A 25,949-nucleotide genomic window follows, 5' to 3' on the forward strand; every position below is an offset into this window, starting at 1 on the left:
TGATTTCAATCTCCATCTCAACTCATGCTCTCTCTTTCTTCTCAGTTTGATACCCATTTATCCTCCCTAAAATGTTCTTTTCATGTAAATTCCCCAAGCCATATTCACAGTCAGTCTCCCTTGACCTTGCCATATCATGCGGCCTTGCTAGTCTTGTTGTATCAATCACAGATAAGGCCATCTCTGATCACTACCTCCTATCACTCACCACCCATATTCCTCTTTCCATGCCCTGACCCTACGTCCTTCTGTATCCACCCCTGGAAAAAACTATCCTCCAATTCACTTACAACTGCACTTTCAAAATCTCAACAATCTAGCCTTTGGCCTTCCATTTGCCACAGTATTTCTGCAGATACTAATTCTCTTGAACACTCCCTCATCTCCATTTTTGATGCCCTAGTTCCCAGTAAAACCACTACTCTCTCTCACCCTGGCTATTGCCCTGTTATTGCCTTCAACTCTGCTCCCTTAAATGCAAGGATGCAGACTTGAAAGGATTTGGTGGAAACTGGTTTAGCCATTTACCACCAGATCTGGTTGGACAAAATATAGCACTATCAGGTCCTGGCTGTCATCTGCTATAACTGTTCATTTTTCCAAGATCATCCTGGAACTTAAATATAACCTCCAGCTTCACTATTATATGGCAAACATGTTCTTAAATCTCTCTCCCCATCTCCTCCATCCTCTTCTCTAACAATAGGTGTGAATTGCTCATGGACTTCTTTGTCACTAAGATTGAATCCGTCTGATCTGCTGTCTCTGCCACATCCCTCCCTTACACTAGCCCACTCGACCAAACATCCTCTAAATCCTGCCCCCCTGCCCTAGCCTTGAACTCATATTTTTCTCCAGTTTCTGTCTTATCCCCCTTCATGTTCTTTCCAAGTTCATCTTGTCCATGAGACCCACCTCCCATTTCCTCATCTCTAGTCTCACTAAACTCCTTGATCACCCCACTCCCCTCCTGGTCCCCGTGTTAAACAATATTGTTAACAGTTCTCTCTGTTCAGCTGTTGTCATTCTCTCCTTTAAATCTGCAGTCATCAGCCCTCTCCTCAAAAAAACAACCATTGACTCCTCTAACTTGCAAACTACTGTCCCATTCCAGCCTCTCTTTCCCCTCCAAATTCCTTGAAAATTTTGTTGCCTCCCAAATCCATGCCTATCACCACTGGAACTGCATGTTTGAATCACTCAATCAGGTTTCCAACTCCGCCACTGTACCTTAACAGCACTCATCAATGACACAGATCACATTCTATGTGACTGTGACAAAGTTAACCTTTCCTTCTTGTCCTTCTTGACTTGTCTACGGCATTTGACACAGTTGACAACATCATCCTCCAACACCATTCTGCTGTCATCCAGTTGGGTGGGACTTACATTTGCTTGGTTCCATTCATATCAACGTAATCACTACCAGAGAATTCCTTTGCAATATCTTCTCTTCCTGTTCCTGCATTATTACTTCTGGTGTCCTCTCCTTGCTCCTCTCCTATTTCACTTCTATATACTGCCCCTTGGCAACATAATCTGATAGGACAGCATTAGTTTTCACATGTATACTGATGTCATTTCACCTCTCTTGACTCCTTCGGTTATAAATTATCAGACTGCTTATCCATCATTCCGTCTTGGATAAGCAGAACTTTCCTCCAATTAAATATCGTGGAGACTGAAGCTATTCCCTAACTACTGACCCCACCCCTCTCCCTGGCAACTATCCAAGACTAAGCCAGACTGTTTCCATCCTTGGTGCCATATTTGACCCTAAGATGAACCTCTGATCAAATATTCACACCATCATTAAGACCACCTATTTCCATCTCTGTAACATTCCACGACTTTGCCTCTGCCTCAGCTCATCTGCTGCTGAAACCACCATTCATGTCTTTGTTACTTATAGACTTGACTATTCCAATGCAGTCCTTGCTGGTCTTCTACATTCTAGCCCCCATAAACTTGAGCTCATCCAAAACTCTGCTGTCCATGTCTTAACTCATACCAAGTCCCATTCACCTCTCACCTCTGTGTTCACATTAGCTCCCGGTCAAGCAACATCTTGATTTTAGAATTCTCATCCTTGTTTCAAATCCCTCCAATGCTATGCCCTTCCTATCTCTGTAATCTCCTCCAGTCTTACAACCCTCCAAGATATCTGTGGTCATCTAATTCTGGCCTCTTTTGAGTATCTCTGATTTTAATCACTCCATCATTGGCGGCCGCACCTTGAATTGCCTGGGTCCTAAACTCTGGAATTCCCTCTCTAGAGCTCTCTGCCTTGCCTTATTTCTTTAAGACATTCCTTAAAACCTACCTCTTTGACCAAGCTTTCATCATTTGATCTAATATCTCCTAATGTGGCTCTGTGCCATATTTTGTTGTATAACACTTCTGTGAAGTGCCCAGGGACGCTTTATTATGTTAAAGGCACTACATAAATATAAGTTGTTCTTGTATCCCTGAGACTGAAATGATAGATTTCTGTGCAGGAAGGGAATTCAGAGATCTGGAACAGATCAGGAAATTAGAGTTGAAAGAGAAGATCAACAGTGATTTCAGTGACAAATGGTGGGGCTCTATGCCCTACTCCTGCTCTTATTCTAATGTTCTGAGGTTGCATCTCCAGATTTTATACCTTGTATCATTAAAAAAATTTGTGCATTTACTTTTCCCTCTTCACTCCGTCCTGTAAACTGGGTTGGGCAAGTAAGTGGTAATTCGGTATTATCAGATCCTGTTGCCATTGCAGACCTGGTAACCCTGATACGGGTTATCCACATGGCATGTGGCGATATCAGTAGAATAATAAGGTCGGAATTTTCATCAATTTTTCATACGGCCCAAGCGCAACCCACTTCCAAATTTCACAGATGCAGCACCTTGTAACCCAGTTTACTGCTCCGTCTTTTGTCAAAAGTTAAAGCGCGGAGGAAGTGAATAGCTCTCCGTTGTCGAAAGGAACAGCGAACTCTCGTAATAATATTGGGAAAGAACCGCTCTTAAGATTTTCAGGACAACCTGTAAGGATTACAGCTATTCTTGACAGTGCAAGAAGTGATTTACTAAATGCGTGGTTCACCAGTGTAAACTGGACGCACAAGAAAGTGGAACAAAGCGCTCTGTAGATTGAAGAACGAATGTTATTGCCATTCTCTCAAATCTCTAAAAGGCAGGACTAGAAAGGCTTAATCGGCATTGTAGTCTTCCACTTCAAGCCAGTTAGCGACGATTTACTGTTACACATGCCACCCGTCGTCATTTCCTTAACTTTTAATCTTTGATACCTTTTAGCATTGTGCTCAGTATTAAACAATCGATCCCTCCGTATCTATCTGATCAGAAGCTGAACAATAGTTTTGTAATTCTCCAATAACCCGCGTGTACAGCTCCTCACCAAACGGAAATTAGAAACAATCATTTAACTCTGTACATCATCCAGTAACTAAAAAGTCACGTATTCGTCTCAAAGCGAGGAAGATAAAGCGACTAGGGAGCGGGGGAGGGGGTTTGGAAATAAACGGTGCGTAAGAAAGTACTGTAAGTGGCTGAATGCTAGTTCGGAGTTGGGGGAAGCTGCAGACGTTTATTTTAAAGGAGGCTGCTGTTGGTGTGAGCGTGGTGGATACATCATACATATTAAGACAAGGGTTAGCAGTGGGCTGAGCAAGGTACTGAACTGATGGATCGCTTGGATTTCTGATAACACTTTCAGGCTGTATCGCTGGATGAGCTGATACTATAGGGCGAGGGTTTCATATTTGTATATATTGTACGTGAAATTTAAAAAAAAAAGGTTACAGATCTCGCTCGCAGAAAATCTCTCCAATCGTTCAACTGCTGTGAATAAAAGTGAGGGCAAAGCTTGGCTCGCCGGTTAAAAGGGTCAGTGCCCAAAACTAAATGGATCTGAACTGGAATAATTTGCATCGTTGGTTCGTACAGCACGTTGGAGTGCCAAAGTGCTGAATCTACTTAATGAAACAAAGCTGTTCATATTTGATGTGCTGAAAGAAGCTGAGCCGCAATGATTTCTACAGCCTTGTACTTCGTTCTGCCCATAATAGGTAAGATGCACAAATCGTTCGATCTACCTTTCAACAATACCCTACTGCCAGAAACTTAACAGGGAAGTATGCTTCGTCTTGAGGCCTTTTTGATACGTTAGCAGCCTCCTTTAAGATGATCAGCCCAATAAAAGACGTTTTAGCTCTGACGGTTGATTAAACTATTTAATTTGGTTCCACGTGAATCACACTCGCTCAGTTTTATTATGTAATATTTAAGCGTCAAATTCGATATTACGTTGGGAAAAAATACATCGAAGCGTTGCTGATGTACACAAAAGGATAATTTAGTATCTTGCTTCACATCACATTATCCAGTATAGAATTTATTTAAAGGTTGATAATTTCCCGATGTGTTACATGATTTGGAATATTGTCCTAGATTTGATAACTATTGGCAATGCTTTGGATGTGGTTAATTATCTGCAATATTGTTTGGATGGTGCTTATTGGTTCGCTATTGTAATTTATGAAGATCATGAAACCTTTGGAACTAATATAGGCTTGTTATTGTCTCGTTTATTTACCCCCTCCAGATGCGGTAGTTCAGACTGCAGGTGTGAATCCTGTCCCTGCCTTTAACCGCGTTGACTGCGTAAAGGCCAATGAACTGTGTACCAGTGACTTGGCCTGCAGCAGCAAGTACCGTACCCTTCGGCAATGCCTGGCCGGTAGTGCTAGCATGGTCACCGGACCTGAAGCCAAGAACGAATGCATCAGCGCCATGGAGGTCGTCCAACAGAGCCCGTTGTACAACTGCAGGTGTAAAAGGGGCATGAAGAACGAGAAGAGATGTCTCCGAATATACTGGAGCATTCACCAAAGTTTCATGCATGGTATGGCAGATAGTTTCAAAGCTTCTCATTTTTATCATGTAAACAGCTATTTCTAAAGATTTAAATATACAATGTAACTCAGCAAACTGTGATTGTACCTCTCTCAGGGTTTACAATTACAGGTCATGATCTGGTGGGTTCCCCCTATGAGCCACTGAACAATAGGCTTTCAGACATATTCAGGGCAGCATCCATCATCTCAGGTAAGACGTTTCAGACTTGCATGCTACTTGTATTGTGTTTATATATTAAAATAACTCAATACTACGTTTAAATTAGACCAATATATATCATGATCCACCTTTCCTGTATCGCCCAGATTTTTACGTTGCTTTGTGAATTATTCACGCTATGTAGCGCCTGGATTCGAGTCTTTACAGTATCTTTCTTCCACCAATCAATCTGGTACGACTTCCAGCTCAAATCTACAGTGGCGCTACACTTGAAGTAGCATAAGTATGAAGCATTGCAACATTTTAAATAATTGCGGAATCTGAAATACAAGTCATATATAAAGCAGATGTGTCTTAAGACCGGGTTATTTTCAAAGGAGGCTTTCAACAGTACTTCCAGTTTGATTGGGGGATTGTGCAGCACACCATTATGGAACATAATAGGAAACTACACTTTTACTTTAGGGTGGAGAGTGCTGAGTGGCAGATCACTGATCTTCGTTACATTCGGCTATTAAAGTCGACCCATAACTTCCCCTTTTCAAATGGACCTTCTAATTAGCTCTGCAGAAGAAAAAAACATGAATCAGCAAACCTGCTTATGGATAGTTGCCGTTAGACTGAATTTAATCGCGCGAGCCGAAGTGCTGTTTTGAAAAGGGAATTCGGCAGTTCCTTTCCTCAAATATTCATCCCTCATCTCTGGGGTGTTCGGCTTCTGTCTGTAGATGGCAGTCTTACACCCTCGTAGAGGTTTTGTTCTGTCACTGAAAATCTGATGAAGCCCTTTCAGTTATCTGCCAGATACACTACAAAGGTTTGGCGAGAGTTCGTGTCAAATGTCTGGGCACGTCAGGGTGGGTATTTCTCACTAATGAGAGGTAATGTGACTTTCCTCAGCTTCTATTTCACCTACATCACTATCCATCTACTTTTCTGTCTGTGCATTTGTCATTAAGGCTGTATAACTCGCACACAAACGTAAATAACTGAGTTCACTAAATTAATTCAGGTAATGCTGCCTATAAGGGGTAATGCTCTTCAGAGATTTGCTTAAAATCAAATTTTTACCTTTCTAGATGCAACAGAAAACCTAGTTAAAATTAATTTTGAAAAATAATTTACACTGGTCCAATGCCGCTCAGGAAATCTCTGTACCCTTTATTAAACCTATAATTTAATAAATTCTTCATATATTTCCAGACAAGAAAATCATAGCATCTGAAACAGAGAAAAATAAACCTACATTAAGTCTCATTTTCTCTTGAGATTTTACAGAGACTTGGATTTCTGCAGAATTAATTATTGTACTTCAGCAAAAACAAAAATATATCATTCTATGTAGCAGGAGGCAAATGGAATTTTTAAAAAATAATAAAATGTCAGATGCTGATGAAAAAGTGGAAATTGTAAGCACAGGTTGCTGAATTGGAACATTGAAAACAAAAGAGTTGGTAGTAAATTAATTTATCAGTAAATTCATTTGAGAATGGAAAACGTTGCAATAGTTCCAAGGAATACTGTCTTTTTATTTCTGCTTTTAATAAAAAAAATTGTATAAGATTGGAAGTTCCATGCACCATTTAGCAGAAATATATATCTGGAAATGGTTTGGCAACCCTGCTGTGTTAATGACAGCCTTAGCATTATGGGCAGTTATCAGGAACTAGTTAGAAAAGCAGGCATGTTTAAGTGATAAGGAAAGCAGCAGACTATTTTAGAAGTTGTGGGGCCAGCTTTGTTTCAACTTTCGGATTAAACTTGATGAAACATTGCTTTAGAGTTAGCAGAAATTGTTACTGTTGTAAGGATAGGGTTGGTTATAATGGCAACAGCCTTGTGTCTTGGGCAGTGCAGCTGATATAGTGCTGTATGGCCTCGAGAAATGCACAATCACCTGATCATGAGATTGGTGGCACTACGTGGTCAGGGTTAGCAATTATATTAATAAAACAGTGCTTGGATTCCAGTCTGACAAGTCATGGATCCTCACAATTGCATCATTCATATTTTATACTTTGGTTCCATTCATTGTTTAAATTTTCTAAGACAGCATGACTTTGCAATATACTCTGTATTTCAAATGGACAGTTTAATAGCCATAGAATAAATGAACAACAAAACTGTTGAATAACCAAAAATAACAACAGTTACTAGTGTCACTATTTTGTGAAAGTCTAAATAGTCTTGCTTAATGAAGGGCACTAATAAATGCCTTTGTAACCTCCAGGCTCATCTGCTTAAATTATCTCCTGGCCAATCTCCCTCCTCTGTAAACATGAGCTCATCCAAAACTCTGCTGCCTTTATCCTAACTCACTACATTTAATGTAAGCAATGGAGGTCTCTCCTGTCAGCTGGAGAACTGGCAAGAGCCCTGTGTTGCCTTTTTTTAGGGAAGTCCTGCTGCATTAAGTGCTAATCAGGCTTTTAACAGGGCAACAGCAGGAATTCTACGGGACTAAGGACCCTTGGTGCAGAAGTCCTGCCTACTGAGAGCTGACAGCCAATCGGAGGCCGGCAGCTCTTCATTGCTTGGCAGCACCACTTGGAAACAGTGGCTGCTGCTGGTAATGTGCCCACCTGAGGCCAAGGGTTGTTGAAGGACCCAGGCCATAGGTAAGTGATGGCGGGAGGGGGATCTTGGTGTGGCTGTCATGGGGGTCAGCTGCAAGGGTGGGGGATGGCTCTTAGCCGCCCCACCCCCTCTTCCCGATGCTGGGTCCCTTAATCAGGCACTGATTGACTTTGAACGAGCCCCCCCCCCCCCCCCCCCCCCCCCGACTTCCCAGAAGCCCACAAGCAGCACCAACAGGTTTGCTTTTTGGGCTTCAAGCGTGGCAAGTCCCCCCTTTCCCGCTGAGTGACTTCCAGTGGTAGCAGGATCGGCCCTTAAATGGGCATTAATTGTCACTTAAAGGCTTCGATTGGCGGCAGATGAACGCCATCCTTGAAACTTTCCGCAATGGACTTAATTGGGACAGAGATGGGAAGGGGCAGGATCCCATTTGCCACACTCCTGCCTGATTAAATGCCCCCCACCAATAAACTTGCCACAGGAGCAGGCATTAAATTCTGTCTCAAGTCCCGTACATTCATTGCCTCTGCAATCAGGAACATTCAATGGTGGGAACAGAATACTTCGCTAATTTTGGCACTCTATCAGCATGAAACACCCTCATATCTAGATGCCTAGTAAAGCTCATTGACACTGCTGCAATGAAATACCTTTACCCTATCCATTTTGCAACATTCCATAACAGCTCCCCTCTTATGCTGCTGGGAATGAGATTGTCAATTTATTTTAAGGGTCTAAACCCACCAGTAATTAGTTTGAAAAAGTACAAGTTAATTTTGCTTTCAGCCTTTGCAGAAAACAAAGATTTTCTTCCCATGTGTCCTGATTGAATTCAAACCCAAACCCTTTCCACCTTTTCTCTCCCACCAATTTTCTTAGGCAATATAACATCTTGCCTTTTACTCAGCTGAAGATATTGACTTCTCATTTAGGTACAGTCCTGGTAACACTGCAACACCACACTTAAGAAGCTCTTATTCATGTATGAACCTGGACTGTGAGTGCCAACAAATTATTTGGCTGCAGGAGACATCAGACTTGAGACTGTCTCCTCTTCAGACAGTTATACATGTGTACTTCCCATAGGGGTCACTAGATAGCATGCAGGAGTAGGCAACCTGTTTCATTTTCACCTTTCTAACCAAGTGGATTGAGGCTAACTATAGCACCCCAACAAAGGTCAGACTGAATCTGGCATCTTTTTGGTATATATGGCTAAACATACTGATCCTTGGAGATGGTGCACCCAGGTGTTCACTTTAAAGGTGAAGGGCTAGTATGCCAACCCAAAAGTGACCCAGTCCACTTCTGTGTGGATTTTTAATTGGAATGTTCAAGCTTCTGTAATTTCTTGTCTTCAAGCATTATCTCTGTGCTCAATGCAATTCGTGCAATAAAATGAATACATCTCCTAGGCCAACTGTGATAAGATGGAGACCAATCTGCACTGAGTCCTCTACTAATGCTACTTTGGGTCACCACTAGAAGAGAATACAGGTGGCCAGGTGAAGGTAGACCAGTATTTGCAGTTTGGAGGCATCAGATATTTGCTCAGCATCTCTGCACAACAAGGTAGGTATTAGGAACTCACAGAATGTAGGATTACAGATGCACATCCCATCTCAGCTGTTGATTGTGCTATGCAATAATATTCTAAAACATTGCCACTATTGTTATAGTGAATATGTCAGTATCTGGTAACCTTGTCATTGTCAGCAAGTACTGACTGTTTTTCCTCTACATTTCATTGGCCCAATGTATGAGTAATCTAATTTGTATAAAGATTAGTGAGTTTTTTTGCAAAAACCTTTATGTTGTTCTGGCCTATTTCTCTTCATTTTGGGTATTATATGTAGTATATCAAACGTAGTTCTTCGTTCTGACCTGAACCTCACAACCACACCAGTGCTACCATGGCATAATCACCATGATGATAATTTCCTTACACAATGCATATTTTGGCTGATATTGAGCAATTATTCAGGTGTAGACAGTTCCGTAGTTACCCAAAATTAAAATGACCCACCGTGTATGCAAAAGAAGATTGGTGAATAAATTAAGAGCTGTGCCTGATGTTTGCAAATGGCATTAAAAAGTAATTACAACAATTTGATTCATTCTTAAAAAAAGAGGAATAACTACCATCTAAATGGGACAACTTCCAATTTAAATGATACGTTGATTTTTTTGTGTGCCCACTCTTTTAGGCTCAACATGGTTTTGAATGTTTTTCTTCCTTTATGTAAAAAAAAATGGAGTTAGCTATGCATAAATTCCTTCATGCTCTTTGTGGCACATACTTTGAAGTTGCTGTGCTGTTATAAAAGGATTTGGATGAGGATGCCAGAGGTCAGTTTGTACACAATCTTTGTGCAGTTTTGTGATATGATCTGTGAATAATTCAGAAGCTCCTTTTCTAGCAAATCATTTCGCATCTATTAAATTACTTCACCCTTATCCACCCAATTATGGAGGTGTTATATGAAATGCACATTATAGTATTGTTGGCATTTGCTCATCAAAGTTTCTATTACTTTGTAATCTATTACTTTATATTTCATTGAATTATAATTTTGGTCTTTGTTTAGTCATTGATTAGGTTTTAGTTACTGCTTTTTTCAACCATTTGTTAATTACATAAATTGGCGGGTTTTAGAAATAATCCAGTTGGAGTGTCCTATTTCATATTACTGTCACTTGCTCTCCATCAATTACTATATTAAAATATGTATACCGTTCACTTCCATTTCTAATTGTGAATGCAGAGTACTCAAATATGTCACTTGTAGATTAGATCATAAAATGACATGGTTATAAAAGAAATAAAGACTTGTGATTATAGAAATGGAGTATTTATGCTTTGGCATTCTTAGCACACATTGGGAGCACATAGCACATCCTCAGCCCCTGATTTTCTGTCTATTAATTTTAATGAACTGAAAATTGCAGACTGGGAGAGCAAACTTTCCTAATACATATTCCTACCATGTGTTGAGAACAAAGCAGAAAATATCTCCTAATGGCATCTTATATTCAAAAGCACTTTGTAGGCAATCAAGTACAGTGACTATAGGTCACTATACTTTGACTACAGTGACTATACTTTTGATGGTGCCAAGGGTAGAATGTTGGCCAGGACAGCTCAATGCCCTTCAAAAAGTCATGTGAGATCTTTAATAGCTCATTCAGGTGGCAGTACCTACAGCTATACAATACTCCCTCAGTACTGCCTTACAGATAATATTCATACCTTACAGGTAATATTCCAGACGCAACTATCATTACCCTCGGGTATGTCCTGTCCCAATGGCAGGACAGACCCAGCAAATGTGGTGGCACAGTGGTATGCAGTTAGGATACAGCTGGGACTCCTCGACATCAACACCGGACCCCATGAAGTCTCATGGCATCAGGTCAAACAAGGAAACCTCCTGCTGGTTACCAAATACTGCTCGCCCCCTCAGCTGATGGATAAGTATTCCTCCATTTTGAACACCACTTGGAGGAGACAAGGGCACAGAATGTATTCTGGGTGGAGGACTTCAATGTCCATCACCAAGAGTGGCTCGGTAGCACAACTACGGAGTGAACTGGCTGAGTCCTAAATTCATAGCTGCTAGAGTGGGTCTGTGGCAGGTGGTGATGGAACTACAAGGGGGAAAAACATACTTGACCTTATTCTTACCATCCTGTCTGTCGCAGATGCATCTGTCCATGACAGTATCGGTAGGAGTAACCACTGCACAGTCCTCTTGGAGATGAAGTCTCAGCTTCACGTTGAGGACGCCCTCCATCATGCTGTGGGGCACTGCCATCATGCTCAATGGGATAGACTTCAAACAGATCTAGCAACTCAAAACTGGGCATCCATGAGGCACTGTGAGCCATCAGCCGCAGCAGAATTGTAGTCAATCACAATCTGTAACCTCATGGCCCGGCATATCCCCCATTCTATCATTATCATCAAGCCAGGGGATCAAGTCTCGTTCAATGAAGAGCACTGGAGGGCATGCCAGGGGCAGCAACAGGCATACCTAAAAATGAGGTGTCAACCTAGTGAAGCTACAACATAGGACTACCTCCGTGCCAAACAGCATAAGCAGCAAGTGATAGGCAGAGCTAAGCGATTCCACAATGAATGGATCAGATCTAAGCTCTGCAGTCCTGCCACATCCAGTCATGAAAGATGGTGGACAATTAAACAACTCATTGGGGTTGGAGGATACACAAATATCCCCATCCTCAATGATGGGGGAGCCCAGCACATCAGTGCAAGAGATAAGGCTGAAGCATTTGCAATAATCTTCAGCCAGAAGTGCTGAGTAGATGATCCATCTCAGTCCAACCATCTTCAGCTCCTTCATCAATGACCTTCTTTCCATCATAAGGTCAGAAGTAGAGATGTTTGTTGATGATTGCACAATGTTCAGCATGATTTGTGACTCCTGAGGAGACTGAAGCAGTCCATGTCCAAATGCAGCAATACCTGGACAATATCCAGGCTTGACAAAATAAAAACAGAATTACCTGGAAAAACTCAGCAAGTCTGGCAGCATCGGCGGAGAAGAAATCAGTCAACGTTTCGAGCCCTCATGGCCCTTCAGCAGAACTGAAGCATAGTTTCAACAAGGGAGAAATATAAATTGGTTTAAGGTGGGTGGGGGGGAAGAGACACATTGAGGGTGTGGTGTGAGCAGATAATCAAAAGATGTCAGAGACAAAAGGGTCAAAGAGGTGTTGAAGGTGGTGGTCTTTGTCTGAGAAAAGTGCTAATTAAGAATGCAAGACAGGATATTCAAAGTACAGCTCTAGTGGGGGTGGGGTGGAAAGACTAAAGGTTTTAGTTTTAGATTTAAAAATAATGGAAATAGGTGGGGAAAGAAGAATCTATATAAATTATTGAAAAAAAAGGCGGGTGGGGGGGGGAAAGAAACGGGGTGGGGATGGGGGGAGGGGGAGTTTAAGATCTAAAGTTGTTGAATATCCAGGCTTGGGCTGACAAGTGGCAAGTAACATTCACGCCACACAAGTGTCATGCAATGACCATCTCCAACAAGAGAGAATCCAACCATCGCCCCTTGATGTTCAGTGGCATTACCATCACTGAATCCCCACTATCAACATCCTGGGGTGACAATTGACTAGAAACTTAACTGGAGCAGCCAAATAAATACTGTGGCCACAAGAGCAGGCCAGAGGCTAGGAATCATGCGGTGAGTAACTCACCTCCTGACTCTCCAAAGCTTGTCCACCATCTACAAGGCACAAGTCAGGAGTGTGATGGAATACTCCCCACTTGCCTGGATGAGTGCAGCTCCATCAACACTCAAGAAACTTGGCACCGTCCAGGACAAAACAGCCCGTTTTATTGGCACCACATCTGTAAACATTCATTCCTTCCAGCACTGATGCGCAGTAGCAGCAGTGTATACCATCTACAAGCTGCACTGCAGAAATTCACAAGGCCCCTTCGATGTCACCTTCCAAACTCACGACCGCTACCATCTAAAAGGACAAGGGCAGCAGGTAGATTGGAACACCACCACCTAGAAGTTCCCCTCTAAGTCATTGACCATCCTGACTTGGAAATATATCATTGTTCTTTTGTTGTCGCTTGTTCAAAATCCTGGAACTCCCTCCCTAACAGCACCACAGGTGTACCTATACCGCATGGACTGCAGTAGTTCAAGAAGGCAGTTCACCACCACCTTCTGAAGGGCAACTAGGGATAGGCAATAAATGCTGGCCCAGTCAGCGAAGCCCCACATCCCCTGAATGAATTTTTAAAAAATTCAATGGCATTACTATCGCTGAACCCCACTATTAACATCCTGGGGGTTACCAATAACCAGAAACTAAACTGGACCAGTCTTATAAATACTGTGGCTACAAGGTCAGAAGCTAGGAATTCTGCAGTGAGTAATTTGCCTCTGACTCCCCAAAGCCTGTCCACCATCTACAAGACAGAAGTCAACAGTATGATGGATTACTCTTCACTTGCCTGGGTGAGTGCAGCTCCAACAACGCTCCAGGAGCTTGACACCATCCAGGACAAAGCAAGCTTCTTGATTGTCACCCCATCTACAAACATTGATTCCCTCCACCACCAATGCACAGTAGCAGCAGTGTGTACCATCTACAAGATGCACTGCAGGAACTCACCAAGGCTCCTCACAAAGCACATTCCAAATCCAAATCCACTACCACCTAGAAGGACAAGGGCAGCAGACACATGGGAACACCACCACCTGGAAGCTCCCCTCAAGCCATTCGCCATTCTGACTTGGAACTATATTGCTGTTCTTTCACTGTCGCTGGTCCAAAATCCTGGAACTCCCTCCCTAACAGCACTGTGGGTGTACTCTACACCACATGGACTGTAGTGGTTCAAGAAGGCAGCTCACCACCACCTTCTCAAAGGCAACTAGGGATGGGTAATAAATGCTGGCCTAGCCCATGAATGAATTCAAAAAACTGCAGTGAGGTACTGGCCTGGATTACATGCTTAATCCAGTAGAGCGTTTGAACCACAACCTTCTGATTCAGATGCACAAGTTCTGACAATTGAGCCACGCTGTTATTTAAACAATCCTAGACCAGTACTTTTTTTCCATAGTTATTTGTCACTCATAATTCACCTAGATTTTCTTATTTAAGGGTTTAGTTTCCACTAGAGAGCTATAGTTGCAGTAAAAGGGTCTGGCACACATAGGGTTAATGTGGGTCTGAGTACAGTACTGGCCCACACGGTGATGTAAGAGAGCACATGACCCACACCAAGGGCCTGTCAAGTGTTGGACAGAGCCGTGTGTACCAGCAGCATGGAGACAGATCCTAACTTGTTCCCTTTACTGTATATTTGTAAATAGTTCAAAGAGTCCATAAAGATTTACAGTTAGCCTATGAATGACTATGAAGACTTCTTCAGACCTACTGGACTGTAACCAACACTCCAGAACAATAGTCAGCCTCAGCTGCCAGATTAACTTTTTTTTTATTCATTCATGGGATGTGGGTGTCGCTAGCTTGGCCAGCATTTAGTGCCCATCCCTAATTGCCCTTGTTCAGAGAGCATTTTAAGAGTCAACCACATTGCTGTGGGTCTGGAGGCCAGTCCAGGTAAGGACAGCAGATTTCCTTCCCTAAAGGACATTAGTGAATAAGATGGGTTTTTACAACAATGGTTTCATGGTCATTATTAGGCTTTTAATTCCAGATTTTTTTGAATTAAAATCAAATTCCACCATCTGCCGTGGCGGGATTCCCCAGAGCATTACCCTAGGTGTCCGGATTACTAGTGCAGTGACAATACCACTACACCATCGCCTCCCCTCCCCTATAGAGCAGAATGTATATATACAAAGCCACTGAGCTAAACCACCCATTTCTCATTTTAAATATATATCCCACAGTGTACCTTAGGTTACATAAAACAGTAGTTTCTTTGTACTGTTGTTCTGAAATTAACTTCTTAAGGAAGATGAACTGGAGAGGTTGAATGGCCTCCCTCATTTGTTTATTTTTGTATTTGTCATCCTGATTTTCATAGGCTGACTTCCTTCTAAGATAAAATATTTTGTGATACTTAAGTGTCTTGGTAGTTTTTATTCTAATTACTGAATAACGATATGACTCATTTATGTCCTTACTTGTAATAACATTGATTTCAAAATGTGATACTGTTTGTGCATGCTGCAACTTGCCAACTTTAAAATATAGATAGATACCTTGTAGGAGTCTGACAAGTTTCCCACCTAATCCTTTTCTAAACCTGGCTAGAGACATTAAGCAGAAAAGAAATCCATACCCTCAGAGAGATGGAAATTTGGAGTGCAAATTAAACTGGGCTTCTTATCTGATTGCCTGTCTTTCAATGTTCTTGACAAGTAATAGAATTAAGGTGACCAGACGTCCCGGTTTTGCTGGGACAGTCCAGTTTTTCATTAAACGTCCCAGTGTCCCCAGCATTTCCTCAAAATGATTCAAGTGTCCCAGTTTTCAGCTTTCCCACTTATTCTGCAGGAGTGGAACGAGTTTGAATTGAATTTAGGTTTGTGCATGCATCCTAGATCTGCCATTTTGCTTCACAGTCAGCACACTTTTTGTCCACTTTGCCCCACAGTGTGACATTACATTTCCAGATAACATGGGGAAAGCACTTCCGGGTGAGGCGGGCAGAAAATGGGCAGCAGGAAGGTGGGAAGCACTTGTTCAAGTCACTTACATCTGCAAAGTGTGGTTTCCTCAGGACTCGGCAGGAAATCAACTTTGAAAGGAGGAAAAGATACTGATTTAGGCCACTTCACTTGTTTCTGGTAGTACAATGATAAAAATAAAGTTGCTGCATCTCAGGAGCTGCAAAGGGAAATCTGTTTGTGTTGTGTTGTTTCACTCTTGAAAATTTGATCACCCTAAATACAATAAAATATGAAAACAATCTAAAATAGAGAGCTAAAAAATTAAAAAGAGAACAAAATTAATAAATATGTTTTCACATTTACTGGAAAAGAATTAGAGTTTAAATAAGTTAGATGCAATGCATGTGAAGATGAAGCAATCCTGTGCACCAAAAAAGCAGATCAGTCCCTATTCACCTCCTTTCCCACTGATTAGCATGGCAGAAGTGCCCAATATTACTGCACTGCGTATTTCCTAAAATACGGAGGATCACTGATGGCTTCCATGTGCAACTGAAGCCCAATTTGGCTGTCGATAAGTTAGCAGGTTTTTGTGTTTCAATGCTTTGATATGCAAAATACATGGTAGGTGATTGTGGCAAGACTTCAATTGTATATTGAATCTTGAATGTGTGCCCTTGCTGAGCTATGTGTATTTGGGTAATGACAGATTGCAGTGTTGTGAAAATGTTTGGCATGGGTGAACAGTAAATATGGGACAGGTTGATTGACATTGCTTTGTGGCATAAAATCTTGGTCCATCAGTGTAGGATATATATGCCAGATTACTTAATTTGTGTGCCACCTTCTCTTATGTCACTTTCCATACACCCCCAACCTCCGCCACCACCCCCTCCCCCTGAACTTAAGTCCTTAAGCTGCAATGAACCTGACCATTACTTCCTGCCAGACATGTAGGCCGGGATTTTCTGGTCCCACCAACAGCGGGCATCGTCATGGGCAGGACAGGAAAATTTGGAGAGTGGCTAAAATTTTCACGTCTTGCCCGTGACGACGACTGCTGCTGGCAGGGTCAGCAAACCCCACCCACAGACTCCATACAGGGCAACTGTCCCCATGCCCAACTCATGTACCAGTGCATTCACTTCATCAGAGAAGTTATTGAACCTGGGTTGGGCCATATGTAGAGTACTGCGCCAGATTCTGGTCTCCTAGAAGCACCGGTAAAGCTGAAAAATGAAAGATTTACAAGGATAATACCAGAACTGAGAGAACACAACTATCAAGAAAGTTTGAACAGGCTGGGGTTCTTTTCTCTAGAAAAGAGAATGCTGAGGGTGATCTAACAGAGGTCTTTAAAATTATGCTGGATTTCAGCAGGATAGAGGTAGAGAAAATGTTTACACTTATAAGGTTTTCATAACCAGTGGACATAAATATAAGATAGCCATTAATAAATCCAAAAAATAATTCGGAGATTGGTTGGAATATGGAACTTGCTACCGCATGGAGCAATGAAGGTTTACTGCACTGGTTGGAGTCGTACCTAGCACAAAGGAAGATGGCTGTGATTGTTGGAGGTCAGTCATCTCAGTTTCAGGCTCAGGCTTTCACTGCAGGAATTCCTCAGGGTAGTGTCTTAGGCCTAACCATCTTCAGCTGCTTCATCAATGACCTTCCCTCTATCATAAGGTCAGAAGTGAGGATGTTCACTGATGATTGCGCTGATGGTTGCACAATGTTCAGTATCATTCACGACTCCTGAGATTCTGAAGCAGTCTGTGTCCATCTGCAGGACAATATTCAGGCATGGGCTGATATGTGACAAGTAACATTCACACTACACAAGTGCCATCTCTAACAAGAGAGAATCCAACCACCTGCCTTCGACATTCAACGTCCTGGGGGTTATCATTGACCAGAAACTGAACTGGACCAGCCATAAATGACTGTGGCAAACAGCGGGGCCATTTACAGCGAGAGAGTGTGAGAGAAACAGCATGGTCATTTATAGCGAGAGAGTGTGAGTGAAGCAGTGGGGCCATTTACAGCCAGAACGCTTGAGAAAAGCAGCGGGACCATTTACAGAGAGAGAGTGTGAGAGAAGCAGTGGAGCCTTTAACAGTGAGAGAGTGAGAGGAGCAGTGGGGCCATTAATAGTGAGAGAGTGAGAGGAGTGTGGCTTTTAATAGTGAGATAGTGCGAGGGGAGAGTGGCCTTTAACAATGAGAGAGTGAGAAGTGTGTGGCCTTTAACAGTGAGAGGAGTGTGACTTTTAAGAGTAAGAGAGTGCAAGAGGAATGTTACCTTTAACAGTGAGAGAGTGCGAGAAGAATGAGAGACCATTAAAGAGCGCGAGAGGGAAAAGAGTGTGGAGAGCAGCTCTTGGTGATTGGTGAGTAGGATTTATGAGCATTTTTAGTCTTTAAAGTAAAACTAAGGTTTTTCGTTTGTGTTTAGGTCCCTAGTCTTATTTTCTCTTTTTCTTATAGATAGCTTGTTAAGTATAAGATCGATACTGGTGTGTATAAAAAATAATTATAATAAACTGTAAAGAGTGGGGATACTAGAGTAATTAATTAATCATTTGAATAAAATATAATAGCGATGCAGGACAGGTGATGTGTTGTTGCTGCAACATGTGGGGTTTGCTGGACACCAAGGTGATCCAGAGTGAACACATCTGTACCAGATGTTTGCAGCTCGAGGAACTTCAGATCTGAGTTGAGGAGCTGGAGTCCGAGCTGCAGACATTGCGCCACATCAGGAAGGGGGAAAGTTACCTGGACACTTTGCTCTAGGAGGCGGTCACACCCCTCAGATTAGGCAATTCAAATTTGGTCTGTGATCAGGGACAAGAGGGTGTGACTGCAGGTGAAGCAGTATGGGGGCTCAAGGGGTAGCATTTGAGGAGCCTCGGCCCCTGCAACTGTCCAACAGTTACGAGGTTCTTGCAAACTGTGTGGATGAGAGTGGGAACTGCAGGGAGCATGAGCGAACTGACCACAGCACCATGGTACAGGGAGCCATTTAAGTGGGGGGAGGAAATAGGAACGTAGTAGTGGTAGGGGACAGTATAATTAGGGGGATAGATACTGTTCTTTGCAGCCGTGAGCGTGAGTGTCGAAGGCTGTGTTGCCTGCCCGGTGCCAGGTTAAGGACATCTCCTCAGGGCTAGAGAGGAACTTGGAGTGGGAGGGGAGAGATCCTGTTGTCACCATCCACGTTAGTACCAACAACATTGATAGGACTAGGAAGGAGGTTCTGCTGAAAGAATTTGAACAGCTAGGAGCTAAATTAAAAAGCAGGACCTCCAAGGTAATAATCTTGGGATTATCACCTGAGCCACGGGCAAACTAGCATAGGGTAAATAAAATCAAGGAGTTAAACGTGTAGCTCAAAGATTGGTGTGGGAGGAATGGGTTTCAGTTCATGGGGCACTGGCACCAGTACTGGGGTAAAAGGGAGCTGTTCCGATGGGACAGACTTCACCTGAACCATGCTGGGACCAGTGTCCTGGCGAACTGAATAACTAGGGCTGTAGAGAGGGCTTTAAACTAAATAGAGGGGGGGAAGGTTCTGGAAAGGCTCACAAAGCAAAAGGATATGGCAGCCTTGCAGGGAAGCTATTTAGGTAATGATACCCAGGGCAGAATCTTCTGCCCACCAGGCGGGCGGGCCCGACCCAATCTCTGGCTGGCGGGGAGCCGATCCCCGCTGGGGAAGTGGGCCCTGTCGCCATTTTAAGTGGGCGGGCCAATTAAGGCCCGCCCAGCGTGACACCCGGTGGGAAGCGCTATGCGCTTCCTGTGCAGGCAGGGGGGGATTCCCCAAAAGCGAGAGTGCGCTCTTTTGCGCATGTGAGCGAAAAAGCGCACATCTCCCTGAGACTAAGTGTTGCCTCAGGGAGATCGCTGAAAGTTGGTCAAACATTAAAAATAGAAAAATTAAAAAATCCTTAACATGTTCCCCCTCATTTGACAATGTCACATGAGATGGGACATGTTAATAAATTTCACTAAAACTTTATTAAAGTTTTTTAAACCCTACATGAAACCTCATCCCGCCAGTGGATGAGGTTTCATGTTTTTTCAGAAGCCCGCCAGGGCTCCTGGCCTGCCCACCAACCTTAAGGTTGGACACGCAGGGCCTTTAATTGTTTTAATTATCCTGTCAATGGCCTCAATTGGCCATTGACCGGTCGGCAGGCCCGCAGCTGATTTTGCTGTGCCCCCACATTCCTGAAAATTGAAATGGGGTGGGATGACGTTGGGGGCTCCCCCCAACGTCATCCCGCGTCATTTTGCGCGTCGCGAGCGGGCCCCACCCCCTGCTCGCCGACGGCAAAATTCAGCCCCCAGAGTGTGACAGGAAGGGACAAAGCATACAAATATATAAAAAAAGAAGCAAATAAGGTCAAAGTGGAAAAAAGGCAAAAATAATGGCTCTTTACTTAAATGCATGTAGTATTCAGAACAAAATAAATGAATTAACAGCACAAATAGAGGTTAATGGGTATGTTCTTATAGTCATTACAAAGATATGAGTTCAAGGAGGTCAAAGCTGGGAACTAAATATTCAAGGGTACGTGACTTTTCGAAAGGACAGGCAGGAAGGAAAGGGTGGTGGGGTGGCTTTGTTAGTGCGAGATGGAATAAGTACGATAGCAAGAAAGGATCTTGGATTAGAAGATGTAGAATCCATATGGGTGGAGGTAAGAAATAACAAGGGGAAGAAGACACCGGTTGCAGTAGTCGATAGGCCCCCAAACAGTAGCTATACTGTAGGACAGAGAATAAATCAGGAGATAATGAGGGCATATAAAAAAGGCAGTACATTAATCATGGGTGACTTTAATCTTCATGTAGATTGGGAAAATTAAATTGGTGGAAGTAGCCATCAGCAAGAATTCATAAAGCGTATTCGGGACAGTTTCCTAGAACAATACAATTGTGGATCCAACCAGGGATCAGGCTATTTTGGATCTGGTAATGGGTACTGAGGCAGCTTCTGTAAATGATCTCAGAGTAAAAGGTACCCTAGGAAACAGTGACCATAATATGGTAGAATTCAGAATTCAGTTTGAGAGTGAGAAACTTGGGTTGGAAACAACTATGCTACACTTAAATAACAGTCATTACAAAGGAATGAGGGCAGAATTGGCTGGAGTGCACTGGGATAGGATTTTAACAGAAAAACGGTTGTTTTTTTAACAATGGCAGACATTTAAGAAAATAGTTCATGACTCACAACAAAAATATATCCCAGTGAGGAAGAAGGATTAAAGGAAGGGATAAACCAACCATGGTTAACCAAGGAAGTTAAGGATAGTATCAAATTAAAAGAAAAGACATGCAATGTGGCAAAAATTAGGGGTGAGGCAGAGGATTGGGAAAGTTTTAAAAACCAACAGAAGATGACCAAAAAATAATAAAGAGGGAGAAAATAAACTTTGAGGGTAAACTAGCAGGTAATATAAAAACGGACAGTAAGAACTTCTTTAAATGTATAAAAAGGAAGGGAGAGACCAAAGTGAACATAGGCCCCTTACAGAATGAGGCTGGGGAAATAATAATGGGAAACCAGGAAATGGCAAAGGAGTTGAATAAATACTTTGCATCCGTCTTCATGGTAAAAGACACTAATAACATTCCAATACTAAATAATCAAGGGGCAAAAGATGGGGAAGAAATAAATACAATAACTATTACTAGAGAAAAAGTATTAGGGAAACTAATGGGGCTAAAGGCCGATAAGTCCCCTGGACCTGCTAGGATATTAGAAGAAGTAGCTACAGAGATAGTGGATGTACTGGTAGCAATCTTCCAAGAATCCTTAGATTCTGGAAAAGTCCCGGAGGATTGGAAAACTGCCAATGTAACACCCTTATTCAAAAAGGGAGGGAGACAACAAAACAGGTAACTATAGGCCAGTTAGCTTAACATCTGTCATTGGGAAAATGTTAGAGCCTATTATAAAGGATGTAAAAGCAGAACATTTAGAATTACATAATCTAATCAAGCAGAGTCAGCATGGCTTTGTGAAGGGGAAATCATGCCTGCCAAATTTAGTAGAATTCTTTGAGGAGGTAACAAGCAGGATAGATAAAGGGGAACCAGTAGATGTAATATATTTGGATTTCCAAAAGGCATTCGATAAGGTACCGCACGTAAGGCTGCTTAATTAGAGAAGAGCCCATGGTGTTGGGGGTAGTATATTAGCATGGATAGAGGATTGGCTAACTAATAGAAGACAAAGAGTTAGGATAAGGGGGGCATTTTCAGGATAGCAACCTGTAACTAGTGGAATGCCACAAGGATCAGTGCTGGGGCTTCAATTATTTACAATATATATTAATGACTTAGATGAGGGAAGTGAATGTACTATCACCAAATTTGCGGATGATACAAAAATAGGTGGAAAGGCAAGCGGTGAGGATGACAGAGGGAGTCTACAGAGGGATATTGACAGGTTAAGTGAGTGGGCAAAAATGTGGCAGATGGAATATAATGTGGGAAAATGTGAGGTTATGCACTTTGGCAGGAAGAATAGAGGAGCTGAATATTATTTAAATGGAGAAATACTGCCAAAGACTGCAGCACAGAGGGAATTGGGAGTCCTTGTGCATGAATCCCAAAAACCTAACATACAAGTTGAACAGGTAATAGGGAAGGCAAATGGAATGTTGGCTTTTATTTCAAAGGGAATGGAGTGTAAAAATAGGGAAGTCTTTCTAAAACAATACAAGGCATTAGTTAGACCACACCTAGAATTCTGTGAACAGATTTGGTCCCCTTATCTAAGGAAAGATATGCTGGCATTGGAGGCAGTCCAGAGAAAGTTCACTAGGTTGATTCTGGGTATGGAGGGATTTTCTTATGAGGAGAGGTTGAGTAGGCTGGACCTGTATTGATTGGAGTTTAGAAGAATGAGTGACGACCTTATTGAAACATATAAGATTCTTAGAGGGCTTGACAGGGTAGATGCTGAGAGGTTGTTTCCCCTTTTAGGAGAGTCTAGGACCAGAGGGCATAATCTCAGAGTAAGGGGTCACCCATTAAAACAGAGATGAGGAGGAATTTCTTCTCTCAGAGGGTAGTTAATCTGTGGAATTCTTTACCGCAGACGGCTGTAGAAGTTGGGTCATTAAGTATATTCAAGGCTGAGATAAACAGATTTTTAATCAGTAAGGGAATCAAGGGTTATGGGGAAAAGGAGTAACTCACCTCCTGACTCCTCAAAGCCTGTCAAGCATTTACAAGACACAAGTCAGTAGTGTGATGGAATAGTCTCCACTTCCTTGGATGAGTGTGGCTCCAACAACACTCAAGAAGGTTGACACCATCCAGAACAAAGCAGCCTGCTTGATTGGCACCCCATTCACTACCTTTAACATTCACTCCCTCCACCACCAATGCACAGTTGTAGAATTGTGTACAATCTATAAGATGCACTGCAGGAACTCACAAAGGCTCTTTTGACAGGACATTTCAAATCCATAATCTCTACAACCTAGAAGGACAAGGGTGGCAGACACATGGGAATACCAACACCTGGGTCAAAATCCTGGAACTCCTTTCCAGCAGCACTGTGGGTGTACCTACACCACATGGACTAGCGTTTCAAGAAGATGTCTCACCACCACCACCTTCACAAGGGCAACTAGCAATGGGCAACAAATGATAGCCTTGCCAGTGATGCCCATATTCTGTGAAAGATTTAAAGAAAAGCTAATACATTTAAGGGAAAGTAAGATAAGCACATGAGAAAAGGAGAAGAATATAAGGATATAAAGATAATTGGGAAAGCTGTCCTGCAGGCTCGTCAAGCAACAACCTGACTTAACCATACACACGGAATCATATCTTACAGATAATGTGCCAGGCACTACCATCACCATCCCTAGGTATGTCCTGTCCCACCGGCAGGACAGAGCCACCAAAGGTGGCGGCACAGCCGTATATAGTCAGGAGGGAGTTACCCTGACTGTCCTCAACATTGACTCTGGAACCTATGAAATCTCATATGACATCAGGTCAAGCATGGGCAAGAAAACCTCCTGCTGATTACCACCTACCGCTATCCCCCTGCCATCTCCCCACCCCTCAGCTGATGAATCAGTGCTCCTCTTGTTGAACACCACTGGGAGCAAGCACCGAGGGTGACAAGGTCACAGAATGTACTCTGGGTGGGGGACTTCAGTTTTCAATGTATTCAACCACAACCTGTGGTCTCAATGCCTGGAATATTCCCCACTCTACCACCTTAAACATTAATTCCCTCCAGCACTCATGCACAATGGCAGCAGTATATACCATCTACAAGATGCACTACAACAACTCACCAAGAACTCGGTTTGACAACACCTTCCAAACATGCAACCCTTAGCATCTAAAAGGACAAAGGTAATGGATGCTTGGCAATACCACCATCTGTATGTTCTCCTCCTAGCCACACACCATACTGACTTGGAACTATATCGGTTCCTTTACAGTCACTGGGAACTCCCTTCGTAACAAATGGCATAACGCCAAATGGCCCATATGCAACAAGAAGGTGGCTCACCACTATCTTCTCAAAGACAATTATGGATGGGCAATAAATGCTGGCCTAGCCAGCGATGCCCACATCCCATGAAAGAATAAAAAATATATGCAGATAGTGTTAGTAAAGTAGGGCAGGAGTGTCAATGTCTTATCAATTATGTTGTTGAGGTTTGTTGATGTCAGTTACATTGTTAAGGGAAACAGGTGATGGGTATTTGAACACATAAATAGGGGGATAGCTGGGACACTGGGTGGAGGTGAGGAATGTTAACACTGAATGAAGTCAATGAACTCTTAGCAAGGAAAGGCTCTGTGCCTTCGTTTGACATCAGCAACTGGCGTAGATCCTGTTAACGTTGGTAGCAGAGAATTGTTGGCTTAAAGGTAAACATTGGAAACTAAGGGTAGAATCAGCCCAGACGTGCACTAAGTATGGTAGCGGGTGGGAAAAAAGTCATTTTAACCACCGGCTGCAATGGTAGGTCTTTGCACCATATCGTCCCATTCCTGGCACATTCTGCCTCATTAACAAAGAGAAACACGCCAGATCACTGGCGGAGCGGCCTCTGATTTTACAGCCCTGCCTTCACCTCAGGCCTTCAGTAATCTGGATGTCATATTTAAAGAGCACCCCTGTGCAGAGCTAGCACTCTCTAAGGGATCAAAAGCTGCTGGAAAGTCAAAGCTGCCAAAAGGAGGAAGCATGCTGCCCCAAATTTAGTGACACCTGCCTCGGGCACCTACTAGATGTAGTAGAGGCCTGCTGTGAAGCCCTCTACCCCACCTCTGGGTGAAGACCAGCAAGCAAGGTCACCAATCCAGCATGGAAGGTGGAGGCAGCGGCGGTCAGCACCAACGCCCTACAATAGAGGACAGCCACCCGGTGCTGAAAGAGGGTGAATGACCTCCTCCGTTCCATCCATCACTCTTCTCATCACTTTCAACTCACACATTCTCAAACCCATCATACATCTGCAGGGATCTCACTCTCTGCCAGCTCAAGGGACATTACCATTCACTCTCCCACAGACACCTTTATCTGCCCTGTGGATCATATCCTCATCCCATCCATGGCACCACTCACCACCCACACATGCCGGGCATCCTTCTCATCTGGCCTGGCAGGCATCCTGCTTACACTCTCTCCATTTTCATTCATGCAGGCTAACCTGGCACACAACAAAATGGAGAGGTCGCAGACTGGTGAAGGAATGCCCGACATCAAGGTCCTCACAGACTTTGAGAATAGAGTCATCCAGCTGGCCCATGATGATCTGGACTGTTCCTGTGCTGACGATAAGGTCAGCGGTGCTCAACTAAGTGAGGATCCAGCAGTGCAACATCCATCAGCCGACCATGCTGTGAGTTCCCCTGTCTGCAGTCCCCTGCCATGCAATAATTATCTCTCCTTGCTTTTGCAGACACATCTGGGAAACAGTCGGGCTCCATGAGCCAGGTCCTTGACTCAAGCTCCAAAGGCACTTCGGAAGAAGAATCTGATGACACCTAATTGAAGCCCGACACAGTGCTCACCCATACCCTTCACCAGTGCAGAGACACACAGCTTGGTGGGACTTCATTCTAGAGTAGCCTTGAGGTCACAATC

The 25,949-nt window shown here is 43.1% G+C and overlaps 1 protein-coding gene across 1 annotated transcript in view; it reads left to right on the forward strand.

The window, feature by feature from the left end:
• Positions 1-2,922: 2,922 nt before the first annotated feature.
• Positions 2,923-25,949, forward strand: part of gfra1b (gdnf family receptor alpha 1b) — a 277,689-nt gene continuing 254,662 nt past the window's right edge. The window contains exons 1-3 of the mRNA XM_078564689.1: positions 2,923-4,073; positions 4,610-4,909; positions 5,017-5,112. Of these exons, the coding sequence (XP_078420815.1) occupies positions 4,034-4,073; positions 4,610-4,909; positions 5,017-5,112 (436 nt within the window). The 5' untranslated portion in view covers positions 2,923-4,033. The remainder of the gene's footprint in view (positions 4,074-4,609; positions 4,910-5,016; positions 5,113-25,949) is intronic.

The sequence above is a fragment of the Cetorhinus maximus genome, chromosome 20 (assembly GCF_964194155.1).
Source record: "Cetorhinus maximus chromosome 20, sCetMax3.hap1.1, whole genome shotgun sequence".
NCBI lineage: Eukaryota > Metazoa > Chordata > Chondrichthyes > Lamniformes > Cetorhinidae > Cetorhinus > Cetorhinus maximus.